The 20,688-nt window shown below is 37.9% G+C and overlaps 1 protein-coding gene across 1 annotated transcript in view; it reads right to left on the bottom strand.

Moving 5' to 3' along the window:
* Positions 1-1,554: 1,554 nt before the first annotated feature.
* Positions 1,555-20,688, bottom strand: part of LOC131223633 (endoplasmic reticulum oxidoreductin-1-like) — a 36,843-nt gene continuing 17,709 nt past the window's right edge. The window contains exons 3-9 of the mRNA XM_058219086.1: positions 11,136-11,388; positions 10,877-10,987; positions 7,563-7,681; positions 7,332-7,436; positions 4,288-4,490; positions 4,067-4,190; positions 1,555-2,143 (exon numbers count right to left, since the gene is read on the bottom strand). Of these exons, the coding sequence (XP_058075069.1) occupies positions 1,988-2,143; positions 4,067-4,190; positions 4,288-4,490; positions 7,332-7,436; positions 7,563-7,681; positions 10,877-10,987; positions 11,136-11,388 (1,071 nt within the window). The 3' untranslated portion in view covers positions 1,555-1,987. The remainder of the gene's footprint in view (positions 2,144-4,066; positions 4,191-4,287; positions 4,491-7,331; positions 7,437-7,562; positions 7,682-10,876; positions 10,988-11,135; positions 11,389-20,688) is intronic.

The following is a 20,688-nucleotide window of genomic DNA, read 5'->3' on the forward strand; positions in this document are numbered from 1 at the left end:
TGACTCAGAATTTCCTAATTATGTCTGTAGACTTAAGAAATCACTTTATGGCCTGAAACAGGCTCCTCGGGCCTGGTTCATGAAGCTGTCCCAGTCACTCGTGGAGTTTGGTTTTACTTCATCCATTGTGGATTCCTCTTTATTTGTTTATCACAACGATGATGTTCATTTGTTCTTTCTCATTTATGTTGATGACATCTTAGTGACCAAGACACATCAGGCCATGATTTCTTCCCTCATCAGTCAACTCCAGCTTCAGTTTAAGATGAAGAACCTTGGTGACTTGCATTTCTTTCTTGGCATTCAAGCTCACAGGGACTCTTCTGGTTTACACTTGAGGCAGACTAAATATATTAATGATCTTCTCCATCGCACTAAAATGGCAGGAGCTAAACCTTTTCCCTCACCATGTTCATCAGGACTTCGGCTGTCCCTTACTAGTAGTGAGCCACTTACTATTGATCAAGTGACAGAATATAGGCAAACGGTTGGGGCATTGCAATACTGCACCCTCACTCGTCCAGACATCTCATTCTCTATCAACCAACTCTGCCAATTTATGCACACTGTCCCACTTCCTCTCATTGGTCTGCAGCCAAAAGAGTACGAAGATATCTTAGGGGGACTATTCATCATGGCTTATGGTACACAAAAGGTCCTCCGTCTCTTCAAGCCTTTTGTGATTGTTACTGGGCAGGGAATCCTGATGATTGTCGATCGACTACAGGCTATGGTATTTTCCTTGGTTCATGCTTGGTGTCTCGGTCAGCTAAGAAACAACCTGTGGTGGCTCGGTCCAGTATTGAAGCTGAGTTCCGAGCTCTTGCCACTGCTAAGTTGTATTGGATATGGATGCTCCTGCAGGCTCTTTGCATTCCACTTGCTGCTCCTCCTATACTCTGGTGTGATAACATTGGTGCTTTAGCCTTGGCTTTCAATCCTGTTTTTCACGCCAGAACTAAGCACATTGAGGGGGATTTTCATTTCATTCGGGAGAAGGTTGCTAACAAGGACATTTCCCTTCAGTTCTTTTCCACACAAGACCATCTTGCTGATGTGTTCACTAAGGGGTTAAGTTCAGCTCGGTTTTGTCTTCTTAGAGACAAGTTGCAGGTGTGTCTCCTCCCCTCCAGCTTGCGTGGGGATGTTGAGTAGAAAACATCCGTAACTTTGACTGAGATCACCGATAAAGACAATTAAATCCCTTGATCTTCTCCAACAAACCTCTCTTTTGTATTTTAAATTTCAAATCAAATGTTTGTTAGGACTTTGTATTTTAAATTTCAAACTAAATGTTTGTTAGGGTTGTTATTATGTTGTTATTTCCTTCTTTGTTTGTATATTCAAATATCTTATAACATACAATATCCTAAGTGTATATATATATGCAATATACCTCTTGGATCTGGTCAGGAAGTTAGAATTCCAAACAATTCAATCTTTGACATGGTATTAAAGCCCTTGACTCGAGGAGATCAGGGTCTTTAAGAAAACAAATTTTAAAATTAAAAAAATAAAAAAATAAAAAAATAAAAAAAACTGCAATTTGCAATGTCAGCCAATGAATTCGCAATCCCAATTTTATTCTGAAAGATTTTTGGCCTACAAATATCACAAATGTATCCAAAACAGACCAAAACACTTATTTTGTAAAAATGACGCATCAAAATACAATATTTCTCTGCTACTGCTTTTCCGCATTTCTTTTGTTATCCATCTCATTTTCATGGTTGGTGTTGGTATCTTGTTGTATACAAAACATTGCATGGTACATTCATTGAGCTTCTCTATGACTCTACACTATTATGAATGCTTTCTCACTGAAATGTATTTTTGAAGATGAGGGGCAGTTTTTTAGCTCCCCCGCGTTGCCCATGGGAGTGAGTTCTTGCTGCCTGTGAAACATCACGCATACCTGACATGCGCCCTTGAAGAGCTGCTTGTTATATAATACAAGCAAGAGTATTGGAAACCTGTACATTTTTAGCTATGTGCTGCTGCTGCTCTTCCTAGTAGATGTGGAAGCTTGTCGTTCCATGATCTTCTCAACTGAAGGACCCATCTCATGTACCAATTTTACAGATTCCGAGAGTCTGTTAAGCAGGTTCACCAGGGCGATCACTTCATTCCTTTGCAACTGTAGCTGAAAAGCCACAAATCAACAAAGTTTCAATAATACATTACAAAGGAGGGATTAGGTGACAGGTGGTGGCCACCAGATACATGCAGATGAATTGAGGTAAAGTACCGTGGCACCTATTCATAAGAATAAAGGAGACGTACAGAGCTAAAATAAATGCCGTGGTATTAAACTTTGAGCAATGCTATGAAACTTTGGGAGAGAGTGATTAAGCAAAGACAAAGGCATGAGACAAACGTATCAAAAACCAGTTTGGACTCGTGCCTGAGAAGTCTACCACTAAAGCTAATTTTCTACTCAGAGAATTGATAGAGAGATAAATGGAAAACAAGGAAGGATCTCCACATGGTCTGTATTGACTTAGAGAAAGCATATGATAGGGTCCTTAGAGAGTCAATCTGGTGGTTATTGGTAAATAAGAAGTTTCAAGAGGATGTATTGACATGATTAAGGATATGTATGAGGGAGTGGTAACATATGGTGGAAAGACAAGTGAGTTCCCAATTAGCATAGGCTTGTACCAGGGGTCGGCATTGAGCCCGTACCTTTTCACATTGGTTATGGATGAGTCAATGAGGCATTTGCAAGAAGAGATCTAATGGTGTATGTCGTTTGCAAATGACATAGTTTTGATTGACAAGACAAAGCGAGGCATAAAAACGAAGCTAGATTTATGGAACGGTGTTTTAGAATCTAAAGCACTTAAAATCAGTAGGACTAAAATAGAGTAGACGTAGACAGTGCAATTTTAGTAACATAGGAGTGAAGTGAGGAATTAGTTAAGATTGCTAACCAATAAGTTTTCCAAAATGATCACTTTCAATTTCCTGGGTCAATAATAGATTGAGTGGAGAGATTGAGAAGGATATTGCCCATAGAATTCATGCTATGTGGTAGACAAGGAAATGTGCCTCTGGAGTTCTATGTGATCAGCGTGTACTACTCAAACTGAAAAAGAGATTTTATAGGATAGTTATAAGACCAGTCATGCTTTATGTGACAGAATGTTGGGCATTAAGGAACAACGTGTTCATAGATGTGTAGCTGAAATGAAGATGTTGAGATGGATGAGTGGCAAGACAAGGAAGGATAGAATCTAGGGAACATAAAAGAGTAGAACCAATAGGTAATAAGATGAGGGAAAGCAGATTTAGATTGTTTGGTCATGTGCAACGGAGATCAAGAACTGTGCCAGTTAGGAGTGAGCTGGTACAAGTTGAAGGCTCTAAAAGGGCAAGGGGAAGGCCCAAAAAGAGATGGATGGAAGGTATGGCCTTTGATAGAGTGCAATGACAGAGCAGGATTCATGTAGCCAATCCCAAGTAATTGGGATAAGGCTTAGATGATGATGATGACGATCTATGGGTTTTCAATTATGACAGGTGGGATGGTTCGGTAACCCAGACCATTACAATGTTAAATCTCATTGTGGATGAAGGATAACTACCCAAAAATCTCCAAGATGCCAATGACCAGTATTAGAACTTTCTTTTTCTTTTTCTTTTTTCTTTTCAGGTGAATGAGAACATTGTGTATTTCTCTTAATCATCTACGCCATACATCGAAAGGTTAACACTTGCCCTATAAAGGAGATTTTTGAGCCATAGTCATCCATGGAACAACCAAAGGCCACACACTTCAGAACTGAAAACCCAGGCATGCTGTTGAAATATGCAGGCCCCTGTATCATACCGTTCCTGCTCAGGCCAAGTAATATGAAAATATGAAATGGGCCCAGCCCTACAAAGGCTCGGCCTAATCAATTCAAATTCCATGAATCCAGCCTGTTGACAACATTATTAAACTGGCAATAAACGTTACCCTTGGCCATGGAAGCATGGCCAGGGTGGGTGAAGTGAGATGAATACGGAAAATTAAAGAATCCAAATTCAAAAAAAGAATTCGTGGTAGAAGAAAATGACTTACAGGCTGATCCAAGTTATTATGGCCATCAACAGAGAAAAGGATCTTCAATGCAGTGCCAAGACCAAGAACCTGAAGCTTCCCCCAAAGTCGACATTTCTCACATCCAACACAGTCCATCAACGTACTGCCCACACACAGATTTGGATACTAGATTATATTTCTATTGTTTTTCACTTCAGCAATGGAAAATCTTAAGGTCTTGCAAGGTTTGGGAAATAAACCTGATGTTTCTGAATTGTTTCTGAATCTGCTGCTTCAGTTCAGGCCCACTTTGACCTTGCCATAATTTGGCTTCATCAAATGGTACAGGACATGCAGATCTTAACTTGTGGTTATAGAGTAGCTGTCTCATCATCGATTGTGTTTTCAGGTCCTCTGCAGGATTACCAGTGTCATACTCAGCCTGTTCCAAATAATCTGCTGCCTGAAACACAAGAAAAGCACACTTTCAAGATAAATGTAAACATCAATTCACACGCACAAACATAAGAGGAATGAATTACAAGAAGGCATAGATCAACAAAACATCAAACCACATAAACAAACATAGAGGAATTATAAATAGAAACAACGGGAATGAATTACAAGCATGCATTGATCAACAAAACATCACACGACACACACACAGTGAGAGAGGAATGAATTACAAGAATACATAGATCAACAAAACATCAAACCACAAACAAACATACAGGAATTATAAATAGAAACAAGAGGAATGAATTACAAACATGCATTGATCAACAAAACATCACACACATGCACACACACACACACACAGTGTGTGCACCCGAGTGTCATGAGGCCTACATGCAGTGCAGGCTACATGCAGAGAGGGGAGTTACTGGTAATTCCTAATGCATGATCATTGTCCACCAGGATGCCACTTCAGTGAACCACTTATTTTTGCATTGTATTTATCTTTTCCATTGTTATTTGGTGTTGCCAACTTCAATTAGTTCATTCTTCTTAGTACGGATGGTGGTGGTTTTGGCAACAAAATGAAAATATTATGGATGCTTTTCCTTCCTATGGATCTTTGATCTATCTGGGCAGGGTGTGAATAATTCCAATGGCCCCAGCGAAGCATCGAGGGTCAGGGTGGATATGGTCTCTTGGGCATGGGTTCTTAAGCAGTTTGTAAGCAGCCCATTGGAATCTTTTGCTCAATTTTGCTTCAATTCTTTGTATTTGTTGGGGCATTGAGCCATTCGAATAAAATTGAAATTGTCAGGGCATTGATCCCTCATCTTTGCCCTTTCTCCTTTTAATTTAGAAAGTGGAGGGGGTTGAAAGACCAACGAGCAACTAGTCCCTAACGATCTCCTAATTTTGTGTGACTATTGGCAATATCATTGGCCTCCCTAGGAATGAGGCCAAACTCGATATCAAGATCAGTGTCAAGGTCTCAGATTTCAACCATGCTGAATGCTAGACACCTTGGCTCCTAGCCTCTATTGTAATAAATTTGCCTATTCACCGAACAAAATTCTCCCATGAAACACATGGTTAACTAAATGGAGCCTGTCAAGAAGATCTCTAGCTTCCACCTATTAGAACCTATATTGAGGGTGTAGAATGGATTTAGTGGTATTCGCCATTTCGGGCCTGTTGACAGGATGGGACCAATGTCTATATGCAGAGATACATGCATGACTATTTAAGCAGAAGAATTGCAAATAGCTAAATTTTAACAGCATATCCCATATGCAGCATTTCATGTCATATCCTGTTTAGCGCTTCCACTAAAATTAGAGTTCGGCAGATTAAGTGGAGATGTGCCTCTGGAGTGCGGTGCCTCGGGGGAAATTTTAGAAGATAGCCATTTGACCAACTATAATATGTGCAGCAAATTCTCAGGCAAGGATGAATAATGCTGAGCAGTGTTTTAAATAGCGAATAGGATGCAGCATAGCATAGGCATAAGCTACACTGCTATATTTTTTATTATTATTAAGGCTGCATTTGGTGGCACCAAGTTGCACCAAATATTAATAAATTTTAATGATATTTGATGCAACCAAATGCAACCTACGATCATACGAAAAATTTGAAAAGATTAAATATATAGATAAAAATAGCAACAAATTTGATTTAATACTATTGCTTATATTATTTCACTAAAATCATTGAAAATATTCACTATTTTTTCTTGAAAAATAGCAACATGAAACAAATCAATGAAAGCGTTAATTGATTTTACAACTTTAGTGAAAAGTAACTTGTAGTGAAAGGTGCATGGTGTCTAGCATAACCTGTAGAGTATGCTACCTAGTGTGTAGCATAAACTACATGCAACTAAAGCTATTTTCATGAACTATGTAGCACGAACGCTTTGCCACACTGCATAGCAAAAGCTACATGCTATGTAGCATAAGCTATTTAAAACACTGATACTGAGAAAAGTATGGGATAACTAGGAAGGGCAGAATGATGTCTTTCAAAGCAACCAAAGAGTAACCTAGGAGGAGAAAATGATAAAGAGCCAATAGAGATGGTTCCACCATGTGCTAAGAGAATCCAGTGAGTATTGAAGGGCCTGACAGGAGAACAAGGAAGACCCTAAAAGGTCTTGGACCAAGTTGGTGAGGTCCATGAAGGCTTGTTAACTTACTGAGGATAGGCCTTACGATTGGTTGGTAAAACAGGATTAAGCCAACCCAAATAGTTGGGATATGCCTATGATGATGGTGATGATGACAATGATCCTATGTAGCAGTTTGAGGTATCCCATGTGGCACTTCTTCAACAAGTCACACTAAATTAATAAAATCTCCATGAAGCTGGAAAAACTGTGTTTAATTTCCTTTTCTATGTAACATCATTTCATTCCACTTTTATGATATATCAGTTATGCAAATTTGTCTTCAATAAAAATACAAGGATGCAACTGTGCAAATTGATGCAAAAGCAAATTCTAATAAACAGTTTTCAGATATTTCACTTTTCAAGCTTTCATCATACTTCATACTCATGCATGGAGTGGCTAATCATGCTAATGAAAGGTTTAGTATCCAACACAATATCTTAATTCTAACTTGGTAAAACATCGAGAGACCAGTCCTCCTCCAAGTTTGTGGTCTTTGGCGGCTTTACTGACTCTGCTTTTCGGGAAAGAAATTAACAGCAGAACTTATACTCGACAAAATATATTCGACAAAAACCACAACAGATCCCTTGTAGTTAAGGATGAAAAGGCAACATATTCAGAAAAATAACTCCATTGCAGGCAATGATCAGCAAAACAATCAAAGTCAGTACTCACCTTTGTCACTGCTCGGAGAACAAATAGAAAAGTGAAATACAAGTTTCTGACACGATCCGGATATCTTAACACGCGGTCATACAACAGCTCAAGGTTTTGACCCCACTGAAAACATGCACAAAAGATAAAGGTGAAAATCCTGCTAGTTTACCCACTAACAACAACATATTTGTAAATGCACACTTCTCAAAACTAGTCATCTGCTGCAGAGCATTGAGTCAAAAAGATAACCAGGTTGGTAGTCTCATCAAGCAGATAATCAGAAGCTATGTGAACTGAAATAGAGGAATGGAGTCCGGAAATCAGCTTGTACAGCACTCTCTTCTCTTGGCAAAACTCTCCTGATGGGTCTGCAAAAAAGCACAAAATCTCAATGCAAGTAAAAGAGACTAAGCAGACATGAGATGATTGATAAGTATAGTCTGTACAGCATTAATACAAGGTCATTGAAATGTCTGTGCCCTCGGCACTTGTGATGTAAAATCATACATTGGCAATTGCAGAGAATGCAAAGAAATAGACACTATGAATTGGAAAAATGAAAAACTGAAGCTCATCTACTCGGAGATTCCACATAGAAAGCACACACCTTCCCAGCAATCAATTTAATCATCATAATGCTAATAGTTTTACATGTACTTCCATGAATGACTTGGAAATCTTTTGCATTCTTTGTCAAATGATGGAAAGCCATTTCACCCAACAAACATTAAAATAATCTGAAAGAGAATGCTTGACCACAGTCAAATCCAACAGTAAATAAAATATGCCACCAAATTTCATGGAATGGAATCATATACTACTTTACACACAACAGCACCCCAATATGAAGTGTAACTAGAGCACATTCCCCACTTCAATGGATTCAACTTTTGCAACATAAGCAAGTAAAAACCAAGCCACGAATCAAACTCAAAAGAGTGCTCAACTAAGTTACAGTTTGGGTATGGCTGTCAGGATTTCTTTTTTCTTTTTCTTGTTTACTTGCTTATGTCAAATGATGAAAAGCTATTTCACCCGAAAAACATTAAAATAATCTGAAAGAGAATGCTTGACCACAGTCAAATACAACAGTAAATAAAACATGCCACCAAATTTCATGGAATGGAATCATATACATACTTTACACACAACAGCACCCTTATGTGAAGTGTGACTAGAGCACATTCCCCACTTCAATGGATTCAACTTTTGCAACACAAGCAAGTAAAAACCAAGCCACGAGTCAAACTAAAAAGACTGCTCAACTAAGTTACAGTTTGGGAATGGCTGTAAGGATTTCTTTTGCTTTTTTACTTTTTATGGCATCGCTATATGGGATTTACAAACTATGGCAGTAAATAAATGGAGTTATGCTGTCTGTGACTCTGCATGCACATTAACATTAGAATAATATATGAACAACATTTGCAAGACAATTTCATGAAGTTCTAACAGGATACACTATGGTATTATTACCAACTCAATGATATCAAAATGCACAAAAAATAATATAAACTATCTCGACCAGAAACAAAGTCACAATGCAATAAGTTGCCAATCAGTATACAAAGCATTGTTATCAGATTTATTTTTGGGTTCACTTTATTATTTTTTCATGGCTTCCAATTTGCATTGTACCCAATGAATTGAGGAATAAATTGCCTCATTTCAAAGAAGAAGAATGGAGCAGAAAAGCAGATTGCAAATGCACCTGCAGTTTGAGATTGAAAGTGAAAATTTGAAAGCTACAGCACAAAGCACAAACAGAGAATTCTCGTATATGGGAAATATAGAAGTTTCAGAAGCCCTGAACCAGAGAACGGAGGGTGTAGAAATGTCCCTTTTTTGCTCTCAGAAAAACAAAGTCTTCTCACATATGGGAAATATAGAAGTTTCAGAAGCCCTGAACCAGGGAATGGAGGGTGTAGAAATGTCCCTTTTTTGCTTTCAGAAAAGCAAAGTCATAGAACTTTTTTATCTCCTTAAGTGGCGGTGCATTCAAAGCCTCATAATGGGTATTTGAGACCAAAAACATTGAAGGACACATGAGACCTTGCACACCAATTCATTAGGCTGACCTGAATCAACCATTATCATTTTCTATGATATGTAGCTGTCGAAAAAAATTAACATTGAAATGGTGACAGTGGGGGATCAATAACACAACAAAGCATAGGAATTTGCAATAGATCAAGAGAGGAAGAAGAGGTGTTTAAGATTCATGTAGAACTTGAAAAGTAGGACCAAAGGTGAGAGAGAGAGAGAGAGAGAGAGGTTACTGTTCATCGACCCTTGTACATGTATTACTGTATCCTCATCCATCATTCAAAAAAAAAAAAAGCACTGAGTAAGAACGGTAAGGGTACGGAAGGAAGTAACCCTGAAACAACATTTGGTAGAAAATGTTGGTGGTATGACTTTGTGTTGAACTTGAGCAATAAAAAGTGAAACCAACTGGGTGAGTTATCAGTTCTCTGAAGACAACAGCGAGAAAACATCTTTTCCCCCCTGTTTGATTGATAACAGAGGAAAATTCTCACTTACATTTTAAAAAATATATAGTTAGTATTCATTAGCCCACTTATACATGTATCTATGTTTACTGCTCCCATCTTTGACTTAAAAAGGAAGTCCCTACTGATTTATAAATTGTAACCCTGTAATCAACATTCAATTACATACGTTGGTGCTATGTTTTTGTTTGAACTTATCAAGCATTTGGAGCAGCCCAAAAGGTAAACCAAAGTTGATTTGTATGCAATATATGATGTTGTATGTTGTTTAAGTCGCAATGGGAATAATCCTAGAAAAGTTATAATTAACGATTCCAAAGGACAGCTGGAGGCAAGTTAATGATGATCAAGCTTACATAAGTCCAACTGGAGGTTCCATTTATGAACGGGAATAATTTAGCAAAAGATGAGGTAGAAGAATTTCTTGAACAAGGTTAAACAAACAAGAAACTTCATCATTAGCATAGCCTAGTCCCAGTTATTTGGGGTTCAATTTTATGCATCCTGTTTCACCAATCATGTTCAAGATGAGAATTCTCATGTTAGCTTGGCAAAAAAGTGTACAACCTGCTGCACACCTGGCACTGGCCATTTTTCTTTGCCTGGGTACTGAACAGCTGGCAACTCGCTTTCAATAGAGTTTTCAATGAAAATGTGGAGTTCATAAACCAACAGATAGTCAAAATAGTACAATCCATGCAGGCCTATTGACAAAATGCAAGTTTGGAGAGAGAATTCATCTTATTGATACAGTTAAATCAATTCTTATTGAGCATAAGAATAAAACAATCAGATCACACCCAAGTAAAGAATGAATAGAGTGACTTGTGAATCCATGGTCATGCACGATGAGATAAGTAGATCCAAGGTATTTCAGGATTCAAAGTCCTAATCAAGCAGGAGATTTTTACTCCAAAATGAACAAGTACGAGGCCACCATAAAAGATGAATGATGAGGTAAAGAATAAGTATGTATCACTATCATCAACTAAGTTCAAAATAAACTTGTATATTTAGGAGGAACAAAACCAAGTTCTTTAGGAAACTTACATTTTGGACAATTTTCTGTGTAAATAGCATCCCATATTCTTCTCGCTGATGGACCAGCATAGCCAGTGTATCTCTCAGGGTTTAGCTGGAGGTTCACATATGTCATTTCAGCTGCAAAAGTAAAGAGCTACACATTTAAGCTATTATGTAGAACAGTAGAAGCATCATTAGGAAAAGAAATAGAACAAAGAGACCTTAGAAAAAACAATTAAAAAAAAAAAAAGAGCAGCACCGCCTGGAAGTATAAGCAATGCCCTACCATTATCGGTCTCATCATCATGTGTCCATGGATTGTCAATCTCTATCCAGCCTCTGAATGCTTTACTATCTAGTGTTCTATCAACAGTAGCCTCTGGTTTGCCCTCCTGACACATCAAATCACTGGAAGAAAGCCCTGGAGGCTTCCTAAATGGCTCAGGGAACTCACTTTCTGGACATTCACAGACACTGCAATCCCGCAGTCGGCACATACCATCATCAGGCCAGAATGGGCAGTCACACCACAGCTTCACCTATTGCAGGAAAGAATTGACTGGCCTCAGGGAAAAAAACTGACATAAGATGTTCAAATATTTGTCAAATACAGCATCAGTTGAAGCTGCTAAAAGAAACAGCCATACAACAAAATAATGTCCACAATAGAAGTTCCTGTGGTAGAGACAACAAAGAATCCAATATAGGGCAGTGGAAAAACTGGATATCTGTTGTAGACTTGCTATTCTTTATCTCACAATATGCCATAGTAAGCTTCTAATAGCAAGTTTCAAAAATCATGTGACATTTCATTATTGCATTGTTTGACCTAATGATCTCAAAGAATCAAACTAATACCTAAATACCTTTAAATTGTAACATGACAATTGGGCAAGAGAGACAGTATAAAAGAATGAAGGAATACTAAATACTTTCAGTTTCCATGCTTTACAGTCAACAACAGACCCTGAGAGAGTTCAAGCATCTAGGTAGACCATGGAGGCTATACTCATTGGTGCAAATTCAAAGGTGCACAGAATAAAGAACATTCTCCTCCTGATAAATAATGAAAATAGTGATACACCTCCGAACATGTCATTTTTGGTGCAGCCAACACCCCTTCTGATACCAAATTTAGAACCTTGACAAAACGTTTGAAATATCCATCTGTGTAAGCAGTATCAATCGATATGGAACAGTATCAGCACGTATTGAAACACATTACAGGGATGTGTCAATCTCAACACATTACAGGGATGTGTCAATCTCTCAGTGACATTAACAAGTGACAGGCCCATATTGGCTCCAGCAAACCCCTGTCTCAGGCCATATACGCTCCTGTAATGGACTGTGGCACATAAATCTGTCATTTTCTCAGTTTTATTCCACATATTTCCTTCTTTTTCTTCATTTGAACTTAGAGGAAGGAGAGACTAAAGTCTTCTTCTTCTTCTTCTTCTTCTTCTTCTTTTTCTTTTTTTTTTCTTTTTTTTTTTTTGTAATTATTAGATCTGCCTATTTTGAATATCAAAACACAAGATTTAAGGGTGATTCAACAATTCGAAGAAGGGCAAATTGCACTGCCGTTACCATTACGTTAAGGGCTGTGAAGGCAAGTATGGCTGCTGCTGCTGCCGTTTTTTTTTAAAATATATATATAAATGAAAGGCTATTTCAGCCTTGTAATGGACCACTACAGGGTTGTTATGACTATTATAGGACCGTTATAGCGCTATTACGGGTCCCAACTGTTACAACCCCATGATGCATAACGGTTAGCACCGTTACCCTCATGTAACAGCTGTTACGGCCATTACGTAACCGTTTTGGAGTACCTTCTTTAGCATTGTTTGCCCAATCTCAGGATTTGATCCCTGATAAGCTGCCGAATGAACTACCACCCACGCAAGACATTCTGATTTGGTACTTGGAGCACCACTGTTAAAGCTTCTAACAAACCGAATGAACTCAGCAGAGTAAACTGAGCTTTGTAATCCCGAGCAAAATTACTACGGGAGGTGACCAGTTGCAAATGCACTATGAAGCCACTGGCAGCAGGGCAGGTGCATTGTTTGAAGTATCCCTGATATTATCAAAATATCCCCATTATTATCTGTATCTCCAGCTTGGCGATACCGATAACACTAGCAGTATCAGAAATTCCAGGTATCAGTTATGTATCGTTAAGTATCACCAATGTATCGACATTGCCAATAAATCGTTAATCTTTTTTATTGTGTAAATTTCAAGTGTCGCTTGTATTCCAATGTATCAATATTGCCAATGTATCGCCAATAATTTCAATTGTGTAAATTCCAGGTGTCACTTATATCACCAGCATATTGGCAATATTTCAATAATATCGCTAAGTTATCGATATCGCCAAAATTTTGTTTATTAAAAGATATTTCCATTTCAATTTTTTTATGGGTGTATGGTTGTATGCAGTGTTCAGGATGATAATATCGATAATATTGCAATGTTATCATTATCGCAACATGGGGGCTATTGAGACACAAGCTTTGCTTTCCTTTCCAATTGTCGACGATTTCTCGGTGAAATATCATGTGTTGTCAATATTCCGAAATATCAATCGATGTTTGGATGGATAGATGGGATGGAAGGGAGGGTTGAACTGATTTCTTACGACAGCACATGCTTTTAGGCCCCCATTAAATAGAAACTTATTATGCATGCATTCTTTTCCGCCTTTTGGCGGTCTCTTTCTAATAAATTTGCAGTTATCTCTAAAAAAAATCTTTTTGTAATTTTTTAATTCTTATATTTGCAAATATGTGTATTTTAGCATCTCCTGAAGTTTCATTAAAAAAATCCACCGTTTTCCCCAATGTTTCCTTACATCTCCGGTCATCAGCGATATTATCGACAATATCAATACTGTTTTGTATCCTTAGCCAACAAAACTTGTAGCAATACTAATAATTCAAACACTGATTCCAGGCGTCACTTGTATCGCCAACATATCAACGATATTTGGATAATAGCGCCAAGTTATTGATATCGTAAAAAAAAAAAATTGTTATTAAAAGATATTTCCATTTCAATTTTTTAATGGATGTATGGTTGCATGTAGTGTTCAATTTGTGGATGATAATATCAATAATATTGCTATATTACCATTATTGCAACATGAGCGATATCGAGACTACAATCTTTTGTTTCCTTTCCAATTGTCGATGATTTCTTGTGTGTTGCCAATAATCTGAAATATCGATGGATGTTTGGATAGAAGGTTGGATGGATAGATGGGATGGTTGAACTGATTCCTTACGACAACTCATGCTTTTAGCCCTCCCCATTAAATGAAAACTTATTATGTATGCATACTTTTTGCAATTTTTAATTCCTAAATATGCAAATGTGTATTTTAGCATCTCCTGAAGTTTCACTAAAAAATTCCACTGTTTTCCCATGTTTCCCAAATGTTTCCTTGCATTTCCGGTTATCAGTGATATTATCGACTGTATCAATATTGTTTCTGTATACTCAGCCAGCAAAACTTTTAGCGATACCAATACTTCAAACACTGGGAGGGTGAGTATATATCCCTTGGCTTGAGGGTTATTGCATCTTGTCAAAAAATTTGCTCCTATACTTTTTAGGTCATTTGTTACATTTCATCCACACTATTGAGTTAAATGTTCATCAGTTCTCTTTGTATGTTACACTGTAGTTCATTGCTATAACCACCACTTGTTGCTTTCCCATCTACGCCAAGTGGCAATGGATCACCAATTCATAATAATGTTGTGTACATTCTTCCATAATCAAATCGTCATGTCACAATATGAGTGCTTGGAATGAAGTTGTCTAATGATCTAGTGGCAAAAACCTTTATTTCAATCTCGCCTTCATTTCCTTCCAATTGCCAACAGGAGGAAAGCCACAGTGGTGCAAGTCTTCTTCGACAACATACCATCAATCTTAGGATGCGCCCTTAAGTTTCAAGGAAGCAAAACGTAACTAGGTGGCTTCTTCCATTCATACTAGGAGAAATAATGCTCCATTGGCTTTATCTAGTCATTAAAAACCTTGGGATCCAAATTACCATCGTAATCCGAAATATAAATCTTGATGTGCTTGTCGAGATCTGCATTACAAACATTTCGCCATCATTCAGAAAATTTTGGATAGTCCTGTCAGGGGTTGTTCGTTCCTCTTGTTTCTAGTTGTGTGTAACGATATTGTTGGATCCTATAACCTGGCTCATACTCATGGAATTCACCATTTTGCTAAAGCTAGGCCAACATTCCCGAACTCCAGCTCTCCCTCGAGGCCATCATAGATGTTCCATGGTCCGAATTGATTACCTTTCTTACATATCAAGAACAATAACCCATCCTTCCAAAGTACCCACTCTAGTTGTGCAATGAGCCTCCGTATCGTCTAACTGTTTCGTGATCAAATCAACAACTTGCTACAAGGTCAATAGGGTCCCATCCTTTTGTTAAGTATTCATCTCAAGATTGTAAATCATCCCTCTTCTGGTGCTCATATGACAGCAAACCTATGCACAATATGCACAAATGTATTTTCGTGGGGTTTTTTCAGAAAGGAAGAAAATGGAACCGTTTGGATTTTTTATTTTTATTTTTTTAAGGAATGGGAAGGGTTGCAATAATAGGCTGGTTTAGGGACCTGTTTTGAGGAAAGGTTTGGGTTGAATATTGGGACAGGATTTGAAGAAGGTGGGGACTAGAATATAGAAAAGTAAAAGAGAAAATAATGTACTAAGAGTAGAACTTGCTTTGATACAAAAATAATGCAACTAGGTCAAGGAATAAACTAACTACAATGAAGTTCAACGTACCAGATTGAAATTCAAATCATCCCCCTCCCCGAAATATAATTCAATTGTCCTATTCCATAGGGCCTATATGCCTTACTTATAACGAGTTAAGTGTTCATAATCTAAGGAATCCAAAAATAAAATTCCTTGCAATCCAAGATATCTAAAATAGGGATATTTTAGAGATCTATAAATTAGATCTTTTTTATATATAAAAAAAAAAGATCTCTAAAATAAGAAAACCCTTAAAAATTAAAATCTAACACTCACTTCCTAGCATAGAGATATTTTTCCTAACGTAGAAATATGAAAAAAGAAGAAAAGAAAATTAAAAACAAGCCAAAAAAGAAATTGTGCCTTTTCTTATGCACACATGGAGCGTGCATGCGTTAGATGTGATACGATTGCATATGTACTAGATTCCAAAATGGAAATGTTAGCAATGGTTTTTTACTTGGAAATAACAATGAGATGGAAATGGATAGAAGACATGTTGCAAGTAAACCGGCTCTATATCGCACCACAACAATGTTAACCTGACCCACGACAAACCCGGATCAAACCCTAGGTGTTAGAAATTCATATCTAACACCACCGCCAATCCGTGCTGATGAGGACATCACATCACGCAAGCCATTACATACATAACAGAGAAAGAGGCAAGCCCTAGTCTCCCTATGGCTAGGTGAGTACCCATTCAAGTCTAGATGAGCTAAAGACCCCACATGGCATGTACAAGCATCATCGAAGACCCCACATTGTGAAGATGCTTGTGGGTTGCATGGAGGATGAGTTTTGGATGAGTTTTGACCGTTGGATCGCGAGGATGCCATGATCGGACCATTGGATGCAGCTTGATCGTCGTGACATGCCTTTATCATGGACCTCATCGGGACTAATCAGACACTCGGGATGGTTTAGATTATTCTATGCTTTAGTACTTTTGTTAGTTAGTTGATTTATTGGATTATATTTTCATTTTCTTTTAGTATGGAGATATCTTAAAATAATTGTTTAGTAGGAGTTAAAAAAGAAAGCTATGTTTTGCTTAAGCCGTTTTTTGTAAAAATCCAAATATGGAACTATATAAGACCTTGGACATCCAACCCTAGGACTGATGATACTTTGAATGAAATTTGAGATTTCTCTCTTGATGCTCTTGTGAATGGAGTCTTTTTAATGGTGTGAAGCCATCCCCTTGGTGTGAATCCAAGAGGAAGCTACCTTGGAGTGAATCCAAGACTATCACTTCTCTTCTCTCTCAAAGGTATCTTCTCAACTTCATCTTTTTTTCTCACCTTTTTTTGTTCTTTTTCCTTTGCCACTCTCAAATCCTAACATCCAAAACCACAAATCCATCAACCCAACCTTTCTAACCTCAAAACCAACCGAACTACATACGGATTCATCCATCCGTAAAACCATACGAACAACCGTAAGAAATGCACGTGTGTGGCCCATCTAGCATATGGTTTTATTCTCTTTTGCCCTTTCTCATACCATCAATGTTTCCTTGTAAAACCCTGACCCTAATTCCTAGTTTATCCTTCTCTTCATAAATCTTAAATCCTCATTTCTTCCATAAACCCTAATCCTTCTCAAACCCAAAATTCCCTCAATTCCCTTTTGATGCAAGTGATTCCCCTTGATTGATAGCATATCCCTATGTTAATTTGGGAGTTTCTTAATCCAATTGGGATCGATTGCTTTAGTATGTTAATAGTTCCTATTACGAGCATGCATTAGCCTAGGATCTAACAAATGTTTACTGTTTTAAATTGATATGAGATTACTAGAATTTATGATTTATTGCTCATATATTGTGGAAATCAAATTTTATCATCACACTAGGATAGAAAACTTCATCCTGCATCACGTGCGCCTTGTAGAAGTACAATAAATGAAGATAGCATAATATAATAAAATTTAGTGAGCCCGGTTCTCAAGTTTGGGGCATGGCATTTTACGTGGAAATACCTTGAGGGAAAAAAACCATGGCACAAAGCAACAAAGATCGTAACTATAATAAAAACCTTAGAGTACACCACTCACCTTGTTTTATTATAGGATTGTCTGATCTCCTCTTACGATGCGCATCTCTAAGAAACACTAGATCCCTTAAGAAAAATCCATTCTCAAGCCCTTACAAGTGTAGAAACACTCTCCCTCAGCAAAACCTTTGCCCCTTAAGAGAAAACACTTATATCATTTAAGCCCTATTCTAAAAACAGACTAATATATCCTGGTTTGCGCAAAATTGTGTTAACCCAACAATCGCACCACGATCGACAGTGAATATCACAGCGAGTCACGGTCGACCTTGGAATTCCAAGGTCGACTGTGAACCCTATAGAATGCAAGGCATCCTGCATAACAATCTCCACCTTGACTTGTATTTTGTCAAGTCACCTTGAAGATCTCCCGTGCAATTTCCACTTTGAGTGTAGACCACTCCATGCATCCCTCCACTTGGAACGCAACTCCATTCCCATCCGTGTGCAAGGGCGCCCAATCTCATCATTGGCTAGTGAGATTGATCGAGCCCAAGCAATACTTAAACTTCTCTGTGATCACCGGCTTTGTCAACGTATTTGCGGCATTTTCATCCGTATGAATCTTCTGAAACTGAATATCTCCTAAAGTAATGAGCTCCCGTATCTTTTGGAACATCGAGTCGATGTTCATGATACACATTATTCATCGTTAGATGAATAGCGTTCTGATTATCGCCATGTAACTGAATAGCCTCCTGCTTCAACCCGAGTTCCCAATCAGACCTTTAAACCATAATACCTCTTTTGACACCTTCATCACAGTCATGTATTCCGATTCAGTTGTAGACAATGCTATCGTAGACTGTAGCTTAGATCTCCATCATACCGGTCCGTCTACTATTGTGAAAACATATCTCATAGTGGACCTCCTGTTGTCTAGATCACCTGCATAATCCAAATCCACGTAGCCTACAACTCCATCTGAAGTTTGGTATTCCCCGAACAGAATTCCAATATCGATTATGCCCCTGAGATCAAGGTATCTCGTATCCGTTACATGTGGGATGCCCCAGGAAATGATGATAACGACACTAATTCTTATCTTTTGTCATCTTAGATTCCCTGGACATATGGTTGGGGTAATTGGATGGTTCCAACAGTTAATAGTTGCTCGATCATTAGTAAAACATCTTCCTTTTCAAAAGCATATTCTTTATGAGAGTTATATAATTGAGGTCGTTTATCATTTAAACGGCCTTTCCCCTCCCCCCCTCTTTTTCTTTTCGGTTTTGCTCTCTCCCTTCTTTTTCATTTCAGATTAGAAAACACCAGCTATATAGCTGCTGTAGATACGTGTCATGCTAAGACGAGCGCTGACACTCCTCGAGCTCCGAGTTGTATGAACGGTTCAAAAGAGATCAAAGTTACATGGGCTCCACAAAGATGTATTTATTATATCTACACCGTTCATCTATTTTTGGAGATCATTTTAGAGCATTACCCAAAAAATGAATCATATCCTAAGATTGTTTGGACCACACCAAAAATAGCAGCGGAGATAATGATTTTCACCGTTAAGTACTTTTGTTAGTTAGTTGATTTATTGGATTATATTTTCATTTTCTTTTAGTATGGAGATATCTTAAAATAATTGTTTAGTAGGAGTTAAAAAAGAAAGCTATGTTTTGCTTAAGCCGTTTTTTGTAAAAATCCAAATATGGAACTATATAAGACCTTGGACATCCAACCCTAGGACTGATGATACTTTGAATGAAATTTGAGATTTCTCTCTTGATGCTCTTGTGAATGGAGTCTTTTTAATGGTGTGAAGCCATCCCCTTGGTGTGAATCCAAGAGGAAGCTACCTTGGAGTGAATCCAAGACTATCACTTCTCTTCTCTCTCAAAGGTATCTTCTCAACTTCATCTTTTTTTCTCACCTTTTTTTGTTCTTTTTCCTTTGCCACTCTCAAATCCTAACATCCAAAACCACAAATCCATCAACCCAACCTTTCTAACCTCAAAACCAACCGAACTACATACGGATTCATCCATCCGTAAAACCATACGAACAACCGTAAGAAATGCACGTGTGTGGCCCATCTAGCATATGGTTTTATTCTCTTTTGCCCTTTCTCATACCATCAATGTTTCCTTGTAAAACCCTGACCCTAATTCCTAGTTTATCCTTCTCTTCATAAATCTTAAATCCTCATTTCTTCCATAAACCCTAATCCTTCTCAAACCCAAAATTCCCTCAATTCCCTTTTGATGCAAGTGATTCCCCTTGATTGATAGCATATCCCTATGTTAATTTGGGAGTTTCTTAATCCAATTGGGATCGATTGCTTTAGTATGTTAATAGTTCCTATTACGAGCATGCATTAGCCTAGGATCTAACAAATGTTTACTGTTTTAAATTGATATGAGATTACTAGAATTTATGATTTATTGCTCATATATTGTGGAAATCAAATTTTATCATCACACTAGGATAGAAAACTTCATCCTGCATCACGTGCGCCTTGTAGAAGTACAATAAATGAAGATAGCATAATATAATAAAACAGATAACCAAACCAAAAGCAAACAACCACAAACACACAATATTTTTACAAGGAAAACCCTTGCAGGAAAAAACCATGGCACAAAGCGATGTAGATCTCAACTATAATCAAAACCTTAGAGTACACTACTCACCTTCTTCGATTAAAGGATCGCCCGATCTCCCCTTGCGATGTGCACCTCTAAGAAACCCCAGATCCCTTGAGAAAATCCCTTCTCAAGCCCTTACAAGTGTAGAAACACTCTCCCTCAGCAAAACCTTTGCCCCTTAAGAGAAAACACTTATATCATTTAAGCCCTATTCTAAAAACAGACTAATATATCCTGGTTTGCGCAAAATTGTGTTAACCCAACAATCGCACCACGATCGACAGTGAATATCACAGCGAGTCACGGTCGACCTTGGAATTCCAAGGTCGACTGTGAACCCTATAGAATGCAAGGCATCCTGCATAACAATCTCCACCTTGA

The sequence above is a fragment of the Magnolia sinica genome, chromosome 13 (assembly GCF_029962835.1).
Source record: "Magnolia sinica isolate HGM2019 chromosome 13, MsV1, whole genome shotgun sequence".
NCBI lineage: Eukaryota > Viridiplantae > Streptophyta > Magnoliopsida > Magnoliales > Magnoliaceae > Magnolia > Magnolia sinica.